The 17,786-nt window shown below is 35.6% G+C and overlaps 2 protein-coding genes and 1 pseudogene across 4 annotated transcripts; 2 read left to right on the top strand and 1 right to left on the bottom strand.

Moving 5' to 3' along the window:
• Window positions 1–352: 352 nt before the first annotated feature.
• On the top strand, window positions 353–2,960 carry LOC126763940 (putative nuclease HARBI1; annotated as a pseudogene).
• A 510-nt stretch (window positions 2,961–3,470) lies between these two features.
• Window positions 3,471–12,720, bottom strand: LOC126763942 (transcription factor Adf-1-like). Of its 3 annotated transcripts, none has more exons than XM_050481719.1 (3): window positions 12,302–12,720; window positions 12,045–12,201; window positions 3,471–3,921 (listed from the first exon to the last, which is right to left on the bottom strand). In XM_050481719.1, exons 1-3 carry the CDS (start codon window positions 12,435–12,437, stop codon window positions 3,573–3,575), a joined length of 642 nt encoding a protein of 213 aa, XP_050337676.1. In that variant the 5' UTR covers window positions 12,438–12,720; the 3' UTR covers window positions 3,471–3,572. The 3 variants fall into 3 exon arrangements, with proteins under 3 accessions (XP_050337676.1, XP_050337675.1, XP_050337674.1); XM_050481718.1 differs by lacking the exon at window positions 12,045–12,201 and adding an exon at window positions 3,983–4,139; XM_050481717.1 differs by lacking the exon at window positions 3,471–3,921 and adding an exon at window positions 11,545–11,985.
• Window positions 9,155–11,008, top strand: LOC126763939 (putative nuclease HARBI1). The gene is made up of 2 exons (XM_050481715.1): window positions 9,155–10,262; window positions 10,319–11,008. Exons 1-2 carry the CDS (start codon window positions 10,190–10,192, stop codon window positions 10,897–10,899), a joined length of 654 nt encoding a protein of 217 aa, XP_050337672.1. The 5' UTR covers window positions 9,155–10,189; the 3' UTR covers window positions 10,900–11,008.
• Window positions 12,721–17,786: the final 5,066 nt, after the last annotated feature.

The following is a 17,786-nucleotide window of genomic DNA, read 5'->3' as shown; positions in this document are numbered from 1 at the left end:
AGTGTAGCAATATTCATTATACGAAAATTTCGAATGTGTAAGAGTGAGACGCACATATTGACAATGAATCCGTTAAAAATTGCCGCAAAAACCAAATTATTGGAAGAAGAAGTATTAAATATTTTTGAAATATTATTGAAATTTAAGCAGCTGCACATATTTTCTCGATAAATCTTATAACTCGCATTAGCAATCATTAACAATTGGGAAATTGCGATCAACACAAATCCGCCACCAATAGTAACAAATTCACAGGCTAATCGTGGATCCTACGAATACCATGCACCAATTCGACATATGTTAATAGATTTACAGTGGGCATTCGGAACCCTGGCGAAAAGGTCGCGTAGAATTTGGGTGAACCTGCTATATCTGCTATATCTAATTGCAGATAGAAATTCTTGCAGTTACATGAAATGTGCGTCGCTTAGCCAATAACAATGCATTAGTAGTGCCTTTGCCAGAATACAATCCAACAACACCATGCTTGCAAGATTATGTTAATTGTTCGTTTAATGGCCATGTATAAACAAACAGTTTTCCAGTCACTTCAATCCAGAATGGGTGAACACTTTGAACAACAATGGACCAACTTTTTGTACAGCAATTGCAATTGCGGTAAGTGTAATGTTCCCGAAAATTGTTGTAACATATTTCCAAGTGTTAAACTCTAGTTATGCATTCTTGACTCAACTCAGCTTCGAAAAAGGTGACTTGTGAAACGTAACTGCAATTATACTAAACACAGCGCGTAGAAATCAGCTGTTTTTGAATGTTGAGAGAGCACACAAATGTGAAACTTTACTTGATATGTGAAGCTTGTGAAAATTTAATCAATATTAAAACAAATTGTTTTGCTGAATATATTAACTTTAATAATGGATAGTGATTTATTCCATGAACTATTATATTTAAATATTCTTCGCCTTCAAAGAAGAAAAGTATTAAGAAGACGTAAACGCCGCTGGTCCGTTCATCCAGCAAATCGGGATAGAAACCCAAATGGTTTCTTCTGGAAGAACTTTTTAAAATTAAAAGAAGACGACCAAAAACTATTTGCTTTAACACGGATAAATCGGCCAGTATACAACCTTCTTTTAAATATCATTAGTCCGTTTTTAAAAAAACCAAAACAACAAATTGGCGTCGAGGAGAGAGTGGTTATAACTTTCTTCTTCTTCTTAATTGGCGTAGACACCGCTTACTTACTCGGCGACGGAGTCTCTGTCCCACCACGAATCCCACACCAAACTTGCGCTCCTTTATATGGCCACTGTAGTAAATGTCATAAGGACCTACTCGTCTCTGTCCTTGTCCCGTCCATCGCATTTCTTGGACGGCGGTGATATCAGCCTTTATTTTCACGAGGACATCAACCAGCTGGGCAGCGGCACCAATTAAGGGACCGGACATTTCAGGTGCATGCCCTGATATCGTTGTCCTTATTTCGTTTGCCATGGTCGTCATCAAAAGAGGGGTTTCTCATCCGAGGCTGTTTGTCGTTTTTCATTGGGGTAGGCTTTTTACGTGGCGGGTCCCAAACCCAGCGCACAACCCTATGCAGGGGATGTTTCGCCTTCTCACTTTAGCTCACCTTCGAACGGATGTTCTTAGGCTACCCAGAGGATACTTGGTCAAAGACCGGAAGTCGTGAGCTGCTTGAGTCATATGTAAAAGAATCGTTTCTGGGCACTCCCAAGTGAATGGCGATCAGAGAACTTTCCTCACTTGCGTGGACTTCTACACATGACCCCATCCTCCTTTAATGTAAGTAAAACAATCCTTGAAGTACATATATTCATTTAATTGTATTCTCATTTATTTTTGAGGTACCTCGCTTATGGAACACCTTTTGAGATCATAGCCTCGATGCATAAATTAGGGAAAACAACAGTGCGGAATATCGTACTTGAAACGTGTGAAATATTTTGGTTACACCTGTGCCCGATATACCTTAGCGAGCCAACTACCGCACAATATAAAGACATTGCTGCAGATTTTTTTAAAACTGTGGAATATACCCAACTGTGTCGGAGCAATTGACGGGAAGCATATAGCTATTATTCGTCCACAAAATTCAGGCTCGTTATTTTATAACTATAAAAAGTTTTATAGTATAGTTTTAATGGCATCCTGCGATGCTAGGTATACGTTCACCTCTGCCAGCATTGGTAGCTATGGCGGACAAAGTGACGGAGGTATTTTAAAAGATTTGCAATATTTCAATATTTACTTATTTTTATTTTATTTCAAGGTGTCTTTCAGCAAACTAAATTTGGTCAAGCACTCTTGGAAAACAAATTCCCACTACCACCAAGAGCTCCATTATGGAATGAATCCTCAACAGATTTTCCACATTTTTTTGTGGCCGACGGAGCGTTTCCATTGAAGGAAAACTTAATGCGACCTTACCCCGGTGCACAGCTGCCACGAGACAAAGCAATTTTCAATTACCGGTTATCCCGAGCTCGAGAGTAATCGAAAATAGCTTTGGTATTTTAACAGCTCGATGGCGTGTTCTACGAAAGCTAATAGACTTTAGCCCAAAGAACTGCGAAAAAATTGTGTTAACCTGCTTGGTTCTTCACAATTTTGTAATGTTGAATGACCATGATCGTTGGTATTGTCCAGATACATTTGTAGACACAGACACCGCAGACCATGGAATATTGGAGGGAGAATGGCGTGAAGATTTAGAGAGTGTTGGAGGTGCATTACATCCAATATGTACAACTCAACGCAATGCATCTAGTTTCGCATTCCGAGTAAGGGATTTTTTGGCAGATTATTTTATAAATCAGGGAGCGGTTTCATTTCAAGAAGATCGTATTTAGTGTATAGCAATGTTTGTGTATTTCATGCATTTGAAATATATATGTACATATTTTTATGTATAAAATTGTAATCTAAGTACCTTTATACTATACTTTTTGTTACGTTAACTTTTTTGTGATATTTTATTAAACCATGGATATATCTATAAATATTGTTTTATTTACTGAAAAAGATGGTAATTATCTGTATTAGGAAGATTACACAGGCATATGGCAAATGAATTCTGTAAAGTAATGCTTCTAACGAAAACATATATATTTTATTTACCGACAATAAATCATGATTATGACGGTATGTAATTAGTAAATAAGGCATAGGCCGTATAATCACAAGTACATACTTTAGGCAAAATAGGATAAGTTTTCCCTATCAAAACGCTATCATTCTTTAAAAATATTTGGTGAATGTTTTTTGCAACTACACAATGACAACAACCTTCCAATCATTAATCACTACCAACATAACCACATAGCACACAATAAATAAAAGACATACAAAATTAAAGAGTTATAAAAACAAATTATTTTATTTTTTCAAAAACATTCTTAAAACCCTTTTGAACATTTTTAAAACTATTTTAAAAAAAATTAATGTTTTGAAAATTTTAAAACTATTTTTGAAAAATGAGATACATTGTTGTTTCTTATGTCTAGGTAACAAGCGTTTTAAACATTTTTACATATTAATTCAATATATGTATAAAACAACAAACAAATGATTTTAAAATAAAAAAAAAATTATTCGGGTTCCGATTTAATAGCAAATAACGAATTTGTTAAAACTTGTATTGCTTTCATTTGCTTTACCTCGCTCATACCGTTCATGATAGAGGTCAACATAACACCAAACGACCTCACCGCCTCGCTGCAATTGCTCCTCTCTGCACACATGCTTTTGTATAGCTCGCACGCTTCTTTGAAACAGCTGTCGTCATCGCTGTTTGTTTTCTTGACTCTTTTCCGGATCGGAGTTGAAGACGACAACTCCGAAGGTGACGATAAAATAGTCGGAGAACTTTCAAAACTAAATGGCTCCAACAGCTCCTGCGAATACATATCTTCTAAAATGTTTGTGGTGCAGCGATTTCTGTAAAACGGAAATAAATATTTAATACGTATAAAATATTAAAAAAAAAAGATTAACTTACTGTCTGGGCTGTATATATAGTTTTAAAAAGCTCATATTATCGAACAATGGCCAGGTTTCGGTGTTACTCGCCCCACTTCCTGATGGTGACTCCATTTTCCTTACGTCCCTACTGAATCTCTCCCTTAGAGTCAGCCACCTCTTCGAACATTGCTCATCTGTAAAATATACCCAAGATAAACTATTAAATTCTATCTATATATATACATATATACAAAATATATTAAAATCTAATAAATAATAATAACAATTAATTACCAGTAGCAACTAGCTCCTTTGCCACGCTTACCCACGCAGCCTTCTTCTTGCTCGGCACCCGGTAGCCTACGCAGGCCTTGTTATACAAAATTTCACGCGCACGCACTTCTTCTATTAATTTTTCATCATTCATTGTGATTATTTCGATTATTTATTTCTGGCAAATTAAATTTAGAAAATTAAAAGAGACGATTAAAATGAAATGAAGCGTGCTATGTAAAAAAGCGAGGGAAAGAACCGAGCTGACACTCTCTGAAATGTCAAAATAAAGGGAGAGAGCAAAGATGCCACTCTCTGAAATGTCAACGTAACATGAAATTCTAAATTCAACAGATTTTCAATTCAAGTCAAGCGTTCGGTAATCAAATACATGCAAGGCTCATTAAACAGATCTTTTATGTGACAGTTCTCAAGTCTAGCTAGGTCAAGTCAAGCATGCATAACTGGAGCTTTAGTCTTTAGTTCATCATCGCGGAGGCTTTAAAGACATTAATAGGTATGAATAGCGCACATAGTCAGGGGTCGAATCGTAACATCCGTGCGTCAATCGTTTGAGGCGATTGGCATTATGACATACGATAGCAAACGGATCGTAATGTGTTTTCAATTCACAACAGTTTTTAAATTCCACATTGCTTTGGATCGTATTTTTAGGTCACAATAGATGTGGAACTGTCAAAACTGTTACAAAATATTCAATAAATTTGTTAGTTTAGATATCAATGGCTTAATATCAAGATGGATCCGAGTTTGTTTTTTTATTTGAGCTCTAGTGAAAGTGATGGGGATGAAAAAATAGTGCGGAGACAACTAAGAGATCTGAGCAATCCTTTGGCACTGCCGAATACAGCGTAGGTATATAAAAAATAAATGATGAAACCTCATTAACGAAGTTTGCTTTGCAGATTTTTAAAACGATTTCGTCTAACTAAAGAGACTTTTGAATATGTCCTAAATAATATATGTTTAACGCAATCTGACGTCAGAGCAGTGCCTCCAGTGCTACAATTGGCAACCACGCTCTCACATTTGGCTACCGGTGGATACCAGCACAGTGTAGGCAGAGACTATTTGATTGGGATTTGTCAAAGCACTGTTTCGAAGCTGACATCCCATGCGCTTAAAGAAATGGAAACGAAGTTGTGCTCACAGTTTATACGGTTTTTACCAGAGGATTCCCTTACGTGTAAAGAGTAGTTTGTGCAGCAATATAAAATTCCTGGAGGCAAATATACACTTTACTAAAATAGTAATATTACTAAATATAAAGAATTTTTAGTTATTGGGTGCGTTGATGGTACCCACATCGGCTTTCAAAACTCACAGTAAACGAGCACATGTACTTCAATAGAAAAGGCTACCATAGTATCAAAGCTATGATAGTAAGTTACTATTATAATATATTTCTTGAATATACATGTACATATGTATATTTGTTAAATTTTGTATTGTCAGATATGTGAACACACTTACAAAATTTTGGCTATTAACTGTCAATACGGTGGTGCAGCCCACGACTCATTTGTTTGGAAACACTCGGACCAGAGGGGCCAAGTAAATGCATTTTATAACTTCGTAACTAAATGCATTTTGACCATCACGTAGGAGGTTTACAGAGAACGTCTATCATAGAGCAGGTTCACGTTTCAAATATCGTAACTTTTCGAAGGGGTACTCGGCAGAGATGGAGGAGTCTCACCACAGACCAATTATAAGCTTGTTTCAACACGAAAATAACAGAATTGAGCATTTTCAGTGTTGAGTGGGAAAAATAATGCTAATTCCAATGTAAACAAATTTACTCCTACAGATACGTTTATTTTCTATGCGCAATCGACTCGGCATATAATTTATACATATATGATCCGTATATAAGTATTTGGCATCAAAGCATATACTTAGTACATAAGTATGTACATATGTACATACATATGTTACAATTTGCCTATGTATTTCATGATGATTCCATAAAATCATTAAAAATATATAATAGAGTAAGGTATGTATTATTACCCAAATAATTAATATATAAATAGATTTATGGTGATTAGTTTTAAATTTACACATTTACATTAAAAGTTCTTAAAAGATCAAGCGGTCGCACATGTGCTCATATGTATATAATATATGTATGCGTGCATGTAAACAAATATGACAGACCATACGCATAATGTTTGTAAATTTGCCGAGCTGGCAGTAGTGAAACACTTCCATCTCGACCGAGTTAGCGAAAAATATTTTTACGTTCTTCGCGCCGTGAACCAGGAATAAAGGGATGTTAAACTTATTCCAGTGTGATAGCGCCTCAAAATTAGTGTTTTTTATAACATTTTCCATTATGGCCAGATTGAACAAAATAACAATTTTTGGGCATTTATCAACCCAATACCCAACATTTAGTACGATTAAAAATTACTAAATAGTGGTTATTTATTATATGGAGGAACTATTTAAATCTTTTTAAAGAATATTACAACAACTGCCTTTTGTCCTTTCAATACCCAATAATAGGCTTTAAGCTTGTTAGCTCTCAATCATTAAATGTTTTTAATAATTTTCCATTGAAAATAAAACTATGATGCTTCAAATTACAAAACGTTTGATCAAATATCTTTAAATTTCAGAAATTATTTAATTTTCATTGTTTTACATTTTTTATAAGTGGTCTTGAACGATGCAACAAATCCCTCCGTTTACATATTTTTTGGTAAGATTTCAATCTGGTCGTCCCTCTTTTTCAATTGCTAAACGTCAAAACCTACTGAACTCGATTAGCTGTCAAAGTTCAGTAGGTTTTGACGTTTAGCAATTGTTCTCTCACTTCCAGTGAGAGAGGAGTTGGACATCTCTTTATCTCTGCCGTGAACATTCTCTATGATAGACGTTCTCTGAGGTTTAGCTAGGGATGGTAAACTCGATTCCGATTCTACTCGAGAATCGAGTTTTCTCGTAAAATAATCGATTTGTCGGAATCGATCTTCAGTAGTTGAAGTCGATTAAGAATCGATTTATGACATTCGACTTTACTATTAATTAAGTGACTAGTTTCAAGTTATACATAGTACATACGAGCACAAGAAAACTCGCGATTCTTAATTCTTGACGATAAATTTATTAAAATGGCGCCTAGAGCTGTATGGACTTACTTTAAAAAAATAAACAACGGGTCGAATGTCCAGTGTCACCAATGTGGAAAGCAATTAAAATATAATAATAGTACGTCTAGCTTAATCAAGCATCTCGAAAAATCACATAAACTTTCCTTAACTGCTTCTAATCCTAATCAAAATCGCACATTGAGTGAAAAAGAGAGTGACGATGAAATAATAAATGTCTCACAACCTAAAAAGGTAAATATATAGGTTTATATTTATAACCTTCAAATCTATACTGTTTTTCTTGTATTTTTCTTTATGTATATTTAAATGCCAGTTATTGTAATATCATTTAATTTATAGACCAAAAAATATAATTGTTTTTAATTATTTTTGTGTTCTATTTAATCGATTTGAATTATTCATTCAATTAATGCCTTGTGATTTAATAAATAAATTTTTGTTTTTTTAATTTAAAATCGATTAAAATCGAAAGAATCGATTCTTGCGCTCGATTAATCAATTCTTAAAATCGAAAAATATATAAAAATAATCGGAATCGAGAATTGATTCTGTAAACAATCTTTCCATCCCTAGGTTTAGTTCAGATTAAAGTTTCACACTGACATGGGGTCCAGGCCTACGATGCTTCCTCCTCTTGAAATGGAAAACTCTATTGTAAGTGTAGCAATATTCATTATACGAAAATTTCGAATGTGTAAGAGTGAGACGCACATATTGACAATGAATCCGTTAAAAATTGCCGCAAAAACCAAATTATTGGAAGAAGAAGTATTAAATATTTTTGAAATATTATTGAAATTTAAGCAGCTGCACATATTTTCTCGATAAATCTTATAACTCGCATTAGCAATCATTAACAATTGGGAAATTGCGATCAACACAAATCCGCCACCAATAGTAACAAATTCACAGGCTAATCGTGGATCCTACGAATACCATGCACCAATTCGACATATGTTAATAGATTTACAGTGGGCATTCGGAACCCTGGCGCCACCAATAGTAACAAATTCAAAAGGCACCAATTCGCGTAGATTTACAGTGGGCATTGAACCTGCTGAACCTGCTATATCTGCTATATCTAATTGCAGATAGAAATTCTTGCAGTTACATGAAATGTGCGTCGCTTAGCCAATAACAATGCATTAGTAGTGCCTTTGCCAGAATACAATCCAACAACACCATGCTTGCAAGATTATGTTAATTGTTCGTTTAATGGCCATGTATAAACAAACAGTTTTCCAGTCACTTCAATCCAGAATGGGTGAACACTTTGAACAACAATGGACCAACTTTTTGTACAGCAATTGCAATTGCGGTAAGTGTAATGTTCCCGAAAATTGTTGTAACATATTTCCAAGTGTTAAACTCTAGTTATGCATTCTTGACTCAACTCAGCTTCGAAAAAGGTGACTTGTGAAACGTAACTGCAATTATACTAAACACAGCGCGTAGAAATCAGCTGTTTTTGAATGTTGAGAGAGCACACAAATGTGAAACTTTACTTGATATGTGAAGCTTGTGAAAATTTAATCAATATTAAAACAAATTGTTTTGCTGAATATATTAACTTTAATAATGGATAGTGATTTATTCCATGAACTATTATATTTAAATATTCTTCGCCTTCAAAGAAGAAAAGTATTAAGAAGACGTAAACGCCGCTGGTCCGTTCATCCAGCAAATCGGGATAGAAACCCAAATGGTTTCTTCTGGAAGAACAAGGGTTTTTTAAAATTAAAAGAAGACGACCAAAAACTATTTGCTTTAACACGGATAAATCGGCCAGTATACAACCTTCTTTTAAATATCATTAGTCCGTTTTTAAAAAAACCAAAACAACAAATTGGCGTCGAGGAGAGAGTGGTTATAACTTTCTTCTTCTTCTTAATTGGCGTAGACACCGCTTACTTACTCGGCGACGGAGTCTCTGTCCCACCACGAATCCCACACCAAACTTGCGCTCCTTTATATGGCCACTGTAGTAAATGTCATAAGGACCTACTCGTCTCTGTCCTTGTCCCGTCCATCGCATTTCTTGGACGGCGGTGATATCAGCCTTTATTTTCACGAGGACATCAACCAGCTGGGCAGCGGCACCAATTAAGGGACCGGACATTTCAGGTGCATGCCCTGATATCGTTGTCCTTATTTCGTTTGCCATGGTCGTCATCAAAAGAGGGGTTTCTCATCCGAGGCTGTTTGTCGTTTTTCATTGGGGTAGGCTTTTTACGTGGCGGGTCCCAAACCCAGCGCACAACCCTATGCAGGGGATGTTTCGCCTTCTCACTTTAGCTCACCTTCGAACGGATGTTCTTAGGCTACCCAGAGGATACTTGGTCAAAGACCGGAAGTCGTGAGCTGCTTGAGTCATATGTAAAAGAATCGTTTCTGGGCACTCCCAAGTGAATGGCGATCAGAGAACTTTCCTCACTTGCGTGGACTTCTACACATGACCCCATCCTCCTTTAATGTAAGTAAAACAATCCTTGAAGTACATATATTCATTTAATTGTATTCTCATTTATTTTTGAGGTACCTCGCTTATGGAACACCTTTTGAGATCATAGCCTCGATGCATAAATTAGGGAAAACAACAGTGCGGAATATCGTACTTGAAACGTGTGAAATATTTTGGTTACACCTGTGCCCGATATACCTTAGCGAGCCAACTACCGCACAATATAAAGACATTGCTGCAGATTTTTTTAAAACTGTGGAATATACCCAACTGTGTCGGAGCAATTGACGGGAAGCATATAGCTATTATTCGTCCACAAAATTCAGGCTCGTTATTTTATAACTATAAAAAGTTTTATAGTATAGTTTTAATGGCATCCTGCGATGCTAGGTATACGTTCACCTCTGCCAGCATTGGTAGCTATGGCGGACAAAGTGACGGAGGTATTTTAAAAGATTTGCAATATTTCAATATTTACTTATTTTTATTTTATTTCAAGGTGTCTTTCAGCAAACTAAATTTGGTCAAGCACTCTTGGAAAACAAATTCCCACTACCACCAAGAGCTCCATTATGGAATGAATCCTCAACAGATTTGCCACATTTTTTTGTGGCCGACGCAGCGTTTCCATTGAAGGAAAACTTAATGCGACCTTACCCCGGTGCACAGCTGCCACGAAACAAAGCAATTTTCAATTACCGGTTATCCCGAGCTCGTAGAGTAATCGAAAATAGCTTTGGTATTTTAACTGCTCGATGGCGTGTTCTACGAAAGCTAATAGACTTTAGCCCAAAGAACTGCGAAAAAATTGTGTTAACCTGCTTGGTTCTTCACAATTTTGTAATGTTGAATGACCATGATCGTTGGTATTGTCCAGATACATTTGTAGACACAGACACCGCAGACCATGGAATATTGGAGGGAGAATGGCGTGAAGATTTAGAGAGTGTTGGAGGTGCATTACATCCAATATGTACAACTCGACGCAATGCATCTAGTTTCGCATTCCGAGTAAGGGATTTTTTGGCAGATTATTTTATAAATCAGGGAGCGGTTTCATTTCAAGAAGATCGTATTTAGTGTATAGCAATGTTTGTGTATTTCATGCATTTGAAATATGTATATACATATTTTTATGTATAAAATTGTAATCTAAGTACCTTTATACTATACTTTTTGTTACGTTAACTTTTTTGTGATATTTTATTAAACCATGGATATATCTATAAATATTGTTTTATTTACTGAAAAAGATGGTAATTATCTGTATTAGGAAGATTACACAGGCATATGGCAAATGAATTCTGTAAAGTAATGCTTCTAACGAAAACATATATATTTTATTTACCGACAATAAATCATGATTATGACGGTATGTAATTAGTAAATAAGGCATAGGCCGTATAATCACAAGTACATACTTTAGGCAAAATAGGATAAGTTTTCCCTATCAAAACGCTATCATTCTTTAAAAATATTTGGTGAATGTTTTTTGCAACTACACAATGACAACAACCTTCCAATCATTAATCACTACCAACATAACCACATAGCACACAATAAATAAAAGACATACAAAATTAAAGAGTTATAAAAACAAATTATTTTATTTTTTCAAAAACATTCTTAAAACCCTTTTGAACATTTTTAAAACTATTTTAAAAAAAATTAATGTTTTGAAAATTTTAAAACTATTTTTGAAAAATGAGATACATTGTTGTTTCTTATGTCTAGGTAACAAGCGTTTTAAACATTTTTACATATTAATTCAATATATGTATAAAACAACAAACAAATGATTTTAAAATAAAAAAAAATTATTCGGGTTCCGATTTAATAGCAAATAACGAATTTGTTAAAACTTGTATTGCTTTCATTTGCTTTACCTCGCTCATACCGTTCATGATAGAGGTCAACATAACACCAAACGACCTCACCGCCTCGCTGCAATTGCTCCTCTCTGCACACATGCTTTTGTATAGCTCGCACGCTTCTTTGAAACAGCTGTCGTCATCGCTGTTTGTTTTCTTGACTCTTTTCCGGATCGGAGTTGAAGACGACAACTCCGAAGGTGACGATAAAATAGTCGGAGAACTTTCAAAACTAAATGGCTCCAACAGCTCCTGCGAATACATATCTTCTAAAATGTTTGTGGTGCAGCGATTTCTGTAAAACGGAAATAAATATTTAATACGTATAAAATATTAAAAAAAAGATTAACTTACTGTCTGGGCTGTATATATAGTTTTAAAAAGCTCATATTATCGAACAATGGCCAGGTTTCGGTGTTACTCGCCCCACTTCCTGATGGTGACTCCATTTTCCTTACGTCCCTACTGAATCTCTCCCTTAGAGTCAGCCACCTCTTCGAACATTGCTCATCTGTAAAATATACCCAAGATAAACTATTAAATTCTATCTATATATATACATATATACAAAATATATTAAAATCTAATAAATAATAATAACAATTAATTACCAGTAGCACCTAGCTCCTTTGCCACGCTTACCCACGCAGCCTTCTTCTTGCTCGGCACCCGGTAGCCTACGCAGGCCTTGTTATACAAAATTTCACGCGAGTTAAGGAATGTATTCCTTATAATAGTAACAAACATCAAAACAACCTTTTGTTTCAGTAAACAGAATGCAGAAACAACCTTGAGTTAGAACAATTGAAGTGCACTGTCACTACAACAAATAATCCTAAACAAACAAGTATCAAAACAACATTGAGTTTGAATACCACAACCTTATCTTAGAACAAAGCAATTGTATCTAAGCAAGCAATATATATATAAACAAACCTAAACAAATAATATAATCTGTATCTTAACAAACTATCAACTAGTAATAAGTAAACATATTAGTTAGTATAAATAGAAGTAAGAACCATGTAATAAGTCACTTAAGAGTATAAATAACACATTTCGGTGCAGCTCAAAATATATTCTTTTGACTCATTTTTACTTATGGTAAAAATTAACTCGCGCACGCACTTCTTCTATTAATTTTTCATCATTCATTGTGATTATTTCGATTATTTATTTCTGGCAAATTAAATTTAGAAAATTAAAAGAGACGATTAAAATGAAATGAAGCGTGCTATGTAAAAAAGCGAGGGAAAGAACCGAGCTGACACTCTCTGAAATGTCAAAATAAAGGGAGAGAGCAAAGATGCCACTCTCTGAAATGTCAACGTAACATGAAATTCTAAATTCAACAGATTTTCAATTCAAGTCAAGCGTTCGGTAATCAAATACATGCAAGGCTCATTAAACAGATCTTTTATGTGACAGTTCTCAAGTCTAGCTAGGTCAAGTCAAGCATGCATAACTGGAGCTTTAGTCTTTAGTTCATCATCGCGGAGGCTTTAAAGACATTAATGGGTATGAATAGCGCACATAGTCAGGGGTCGAATCGTAACATCCGTGCGTCAATCGTTTGAGGCGATTGGCATTATGACATACGATAGCAAACGGATCGTAATGTGTTTTCAATTCACAACAGTTTTTAAATTCCACATTGCTTTGGATCGTATTTTTAGGTCACAATAGATGTGGAACTGTCAAAACTGTTACAAAATATTCAATAAATTTGTTAGTTTAGATATCAATGGCTTAATATCAAGATGGATCCGAGTTTGTTTTTTTATTTGAGCTCTAGTGAAAGTGATGGGGATGAAAAAATAGTGCGGAGACAACTAAGAGATCTGAGCAATCCTTTGGCACTGCCGAATACAGCGTAGGTATATAAAAAATAAATGATGAAACCTCATTAACGAAGTTTGCTTTGCAGATTTTTAAAACGATTTCGTCTAACTAAAGAGACTTTTGAATATGTCCTAAATAATATATGTTTAACGCAATCTGACGTCAGAGCAGTGTCTCCAGTGCTACAATTGGCAACCACGCTCTCACATTTGGCTACCGGTGGATACCAGCACAGTGTAGGCAGAGACTATTTGATTGGGATTTGTCAAAGCACTGTTTCGAAGCTGACATCCCATGCGCTTAAAGAAATGGAAACGAAGTTGTGCTCACAGTTTATACGGTTTTTACCAGAGGGTTCCCTTACGTGTAAAGAGTAGTTTGTGCAGCAATATAAAATTCCTGGAGGCAAATATACACTTTACTAAAATAGTAATATTACTAAATATAAAGAATTTTTAGTTATTGACTTTCAAAAACTCACAGTAAACGAGCACATGTGTATATATGTATATGTATATTTGTAAAATTTTGTATTGTCAGATATGTGATCACACCTACAAAATTTTGGCTATTAATTGTCAATACGGTGGTGCAGCCCACGACTCATTTGTTTGGAAACACTCGGACCAGAGAAGAGTTTAGGAAGAACGATTTCAGCACAACAGGAATGAAAATTCATGGCTTTTAGGTATATTTTCTTTTTGTTCGTTTGACCACATTGATTTAATTTATATTTTAACAGGGGATTCTGACTACCTATTGGAACCATGGTGCATAACTCCTTACAGAAACGCTTCGGATGGTGCAAGTGAAGCTATGTTCAATGAAATTCATTCCAAGGCAAGATGTATCGTCAAACGAACCATCGGAATTTAAAATAAATTATGATCCTCCGAATTGCGATTCTGATCAAACAATGGATATCGACACCGAGGCAGCGAACCGCCTCACCGCAATCGGCCAATCAATAAGAGATCAAATAAAGTACTCTTTAATAAATTGAAGTTGAAATTGTCTATGTCTTTACCCTTGTAAATATTTTTATTTTTTATTGTCAACTAAAATACAAAAATTTTGTTAATATAAATAATTTTTTTAAATTCTTAATGAGATATTCCATTCATTGGTTTCTTATTTATGTTCTTTATTACTAAAAATTAAAAAAAAAACATAAAATTTAAAAAAATTCGCTCACGTTTCTATAAATTTGTCTATTACGATTGGTAATTTGCGTTCGAACGACGATTCGAACGAACGGATACGTTTATATACTCGTTCCCGTATGTCATCATGCCAGACTACGATAGAAGCGTTACGAACACGTATGTCATAATACGAAATACAGGCTTTTACGTGACGAGTGATAAGTTCACGGATGTAACGATTCGACCACAGGACATTGCCGCGAGTACGTTAACGGAATGGGTGTAAAAAGTGAGCCATTTACCAATGCCTGAAGGTGATAAGACAAAACTTGATGAAATTTACAATAAAGTGGGAGAATGTAAGTTAACAATTTAAAGTTAAAAACAATTTAAAATTAGTTAATATTTAAATTACGTTTTTTTATTTCACACGTATACGTAAGTATTATTTAAAGTCGCGGGCGAATTTCTCAACATTGAGGGTGCTGGACTTTATCTACTTCAAAACAAGATAAACCATAGTTGTGTACCGAACGCTCATTCGACATTTACTTATTCAAACGTCATAGTTATGTTGAAAGCGGTAGCACCTATACAAGTTGGTGAAGAAATTTGCATATCTTACTTGCGTTTGTGAGAGTTGGAGTGTATCTAATAGTAAGTATTAGTAATTATAGTATTTATTTTTAAAATTGAATGTAGATGCATTAACAAATACAAACAAAAAATAGTTTAATTATTTCTATTTATTTTATATATTTGCAAATTTCGGAGGAAAAATCTCAAGTCGGACCCAATAACTAATTTTATTAGATTTAAATTACTAAATAGTAATTGTTTTAAATTAAGTAATTTAAAATGTTATTGTTTATTTAGCTTACATACGTAAAAATTAAGAATTAGTGAATTAATGTAGTTAGTATTGTAAATTATACGAAGTATAATTTTTCTATCAAAAAAATAATGTCAATATAGTAAATACCATACATAAATGTTCCAACAAAATTTCAGTTTAAAAGAAAATTCTGTTTGTAATAAGATATAAATTGTAATATTTAAAAGCTTATCCTAAATAGTTATTAGAAATTTGAAAAAAAAGGAATGAAAACTTGTAAACTTCCATAAATTTTCAAAGAATTTAATAAAATGAAGTAAAATAAAAATTTCAATTGTTTTATTTATAAGAAAGATGACTGTTACGATAAGCAGTGTTAACCAATGAATAACGAAACAAATGACCCATAGCAAGTGTCGCGATGGCCATTGCACCAGTTTCCAGTGACCAATGAATAACCAAACAATGACCTTTGGACCAGTTTTCTGTAACTCATGGGTGACCATAACAATATTCTTTTACATATGGCTGAAGCCGGCTTCCGGTTTTTGACCAAGTATCCTCTGGGTAGTCTATGCACATCCGTTTGAAAGCGAGCTAAATTGAGAAGGCGAAACATTCCCTACACAGGGTTATGCGCCACGTAAAAAAGATACCCAATGAAAATTGGTAAACAGCCTCGGATAAGAGACCCCCTTTTGATGACCACAGCAAACGAGGATTATGATTTGAGGGCATGCACCTGGAATACCCGGTCCCTTAATTAGGAATGTGCCGCTGTTTAGCTGTTTGATATTCCCGTAAGGAGCGAGTCAAACTCCCTACGTACAGCTGCATACGTAAACATTGGTTTTCGGAAAATGAAAAGAACAGCTGGCTGGTGTCGTGTCGCAGCGGAGAGAAAACAGCCTGCCTACCTCGCAACGTTACGATCGACCACAACACGTGCGGGATGGGATAGATACCGAGAGTTAAAGAGGAAATCGAGACGCATATTCAGATAGAAAAAGAAAGAGGCCGAAATGCATGAGTATGAAGAGTTTGACAAGCTGGCCGACTTCTATGAAAAATACGGCGGCGAACAGAAGGTTTCAAGACCAGAGCATACTCTTGCAGAATCCCCAAAGGTGATCTAGTGACCGATGCCCAAAGCCTACTAAAGGTATGGAGGGAGAACTTCTCCCGCCTGCTGAATGGCAGTGCAAGTATAACGCCAGGAGAAGGCGAACCCAATTCCTCAATCGATGACGATGGAGCAGACGTTTCATTACCCGACCATGAAGAAGTTCGAACAGCAATTACCCGTCTGAAGAACAACAAAGCGGGGGGGCCGATGGATTGCAGGCTGAGCAGTCTCCGAGCCGTTCGATACTAAACGAGGTTTCAGACAAGGCGACTGCCTATCGTGCGACTTCTTCAATCTGTTTCTGGAGAAAATAATTCGAGCTGCAGAACTTAATCTTAACTTAATCAGTTACAATCTTTTATAGGAGTGTACAGCTGCTAGTGTATGCCGATGATATTGATATCACCCTAGTTCAGCTTACTCCAGACTAGACAAGGAAACAAAGCAAATGGGTCTGGCAGTGAACGAGGCAAGACGAAATATCTCTTGTCATCAAAAAACAGTCGTCGCACTCGCGGCTTGCCTCTCACCACTGTTGATGGTCACAACTTTGAAGTCGTATATAATTCCGTCTATCTTGCAACCAGTGTAAACACTACCAATAATGACAGCCTGGATATCCAACAGAGGATATCTCTTGCCAACAGGTGCTACTTCGGACTGAGTAGCCAAACGAGAAGTAAAGTCCTCTCTCAACGAATAAAAACCAAACTGTATAAGTCACTCATAATTCCCGTCCTGACAACATCTGATGAGTCGACGTTGCGAGTTTACGACAGAAAAGCTCTGCGAAAGAATATCGCATTCGATGGAACGATGAGCTGTATGAGATATACGACGACATTGACTTAGTTCAGCGAATTAAAAGACAACAGCTACGCTAGCGAGGTCATGTTGTCCGAATGGACGATAACACTCCAGCTCTGAAAGTATTCGACGCAGTACCTGCCCGGTTAAGCATATAAAGAGTAAAAACCCCCACTCCATTGGATCAGGTGGAGAAGGACCTGGCTTCGCTTGGAATCTCCAATTGGTGCCACGTAGTGAAAAGAAGAAACGACAGGAGCGCTGTTGTTAACTCGGCTAAAATCGCGTAAGCGGTGTCTACGCCAGTAAAGAAGAAGAAGAACAACAAAAATAACCTAACA

The sequence above is a fragment of the Bactrocera neohumeralis genome, unplaced genomic scaffold (genome assembly GCF_024586455.1).
Source record: "Bactrocera neohumeralis isolate Rockhampton unplaced genomic scaffold, APGP_CSIRO_Bneo_wtdbg2-racon-allhic-juicebox.fasta_v2 cluster09, whole genome shotgun sequence".
In the NCBI taxonomy this organism is placed as follows: domain Eukaryota; kingdom Metazoa; phylum Arthropoda; class Insecta; order Diptera; family Tephritidae; genus Bactrocera; species Bactrocera neohumeralis.
Note: the sequence above shows the minus strand (reverse complement) of the source record. Positions and strands in the feature narration are given on the sequence as shown.

Coding starts and splice junctions, on each gene's coding strand:
- LOC126763942 (XM_050481719.1), bottom strand. CDS start 12,437: ATGTTTGTTACTATTATAAGGAATACATTCCTTAACTCGCGTGAAATT. Junction 12,202..12,301: donor AAAGGAGCTAGGTGCTACTG/GTAATTAATTGT, acceptor TATATTTTACAG/ATGAGCAATGTTCGAAGAGG. Junction 3,922..12,044: donor CTATATATACAGCCCAGACA/GTAAGTTAATCT, acceptor TCCGTTTTACAG/AAATCGCTGCACCACAAACA.
- LOC126763939 (XM_050481715.1), top strand. CDS start 10,190: ATGGCATCCTGCGATGCTAGGTATACGTTCACCTCTGCCAGCATTGGT. Junction 10,263..10,318: donor TGGCGGACAAAGTGACGGAG/GTATTTTAAAAG, acceptor TTTTATTTCAAG/GTGTCTTTCAGCAAACTAAA.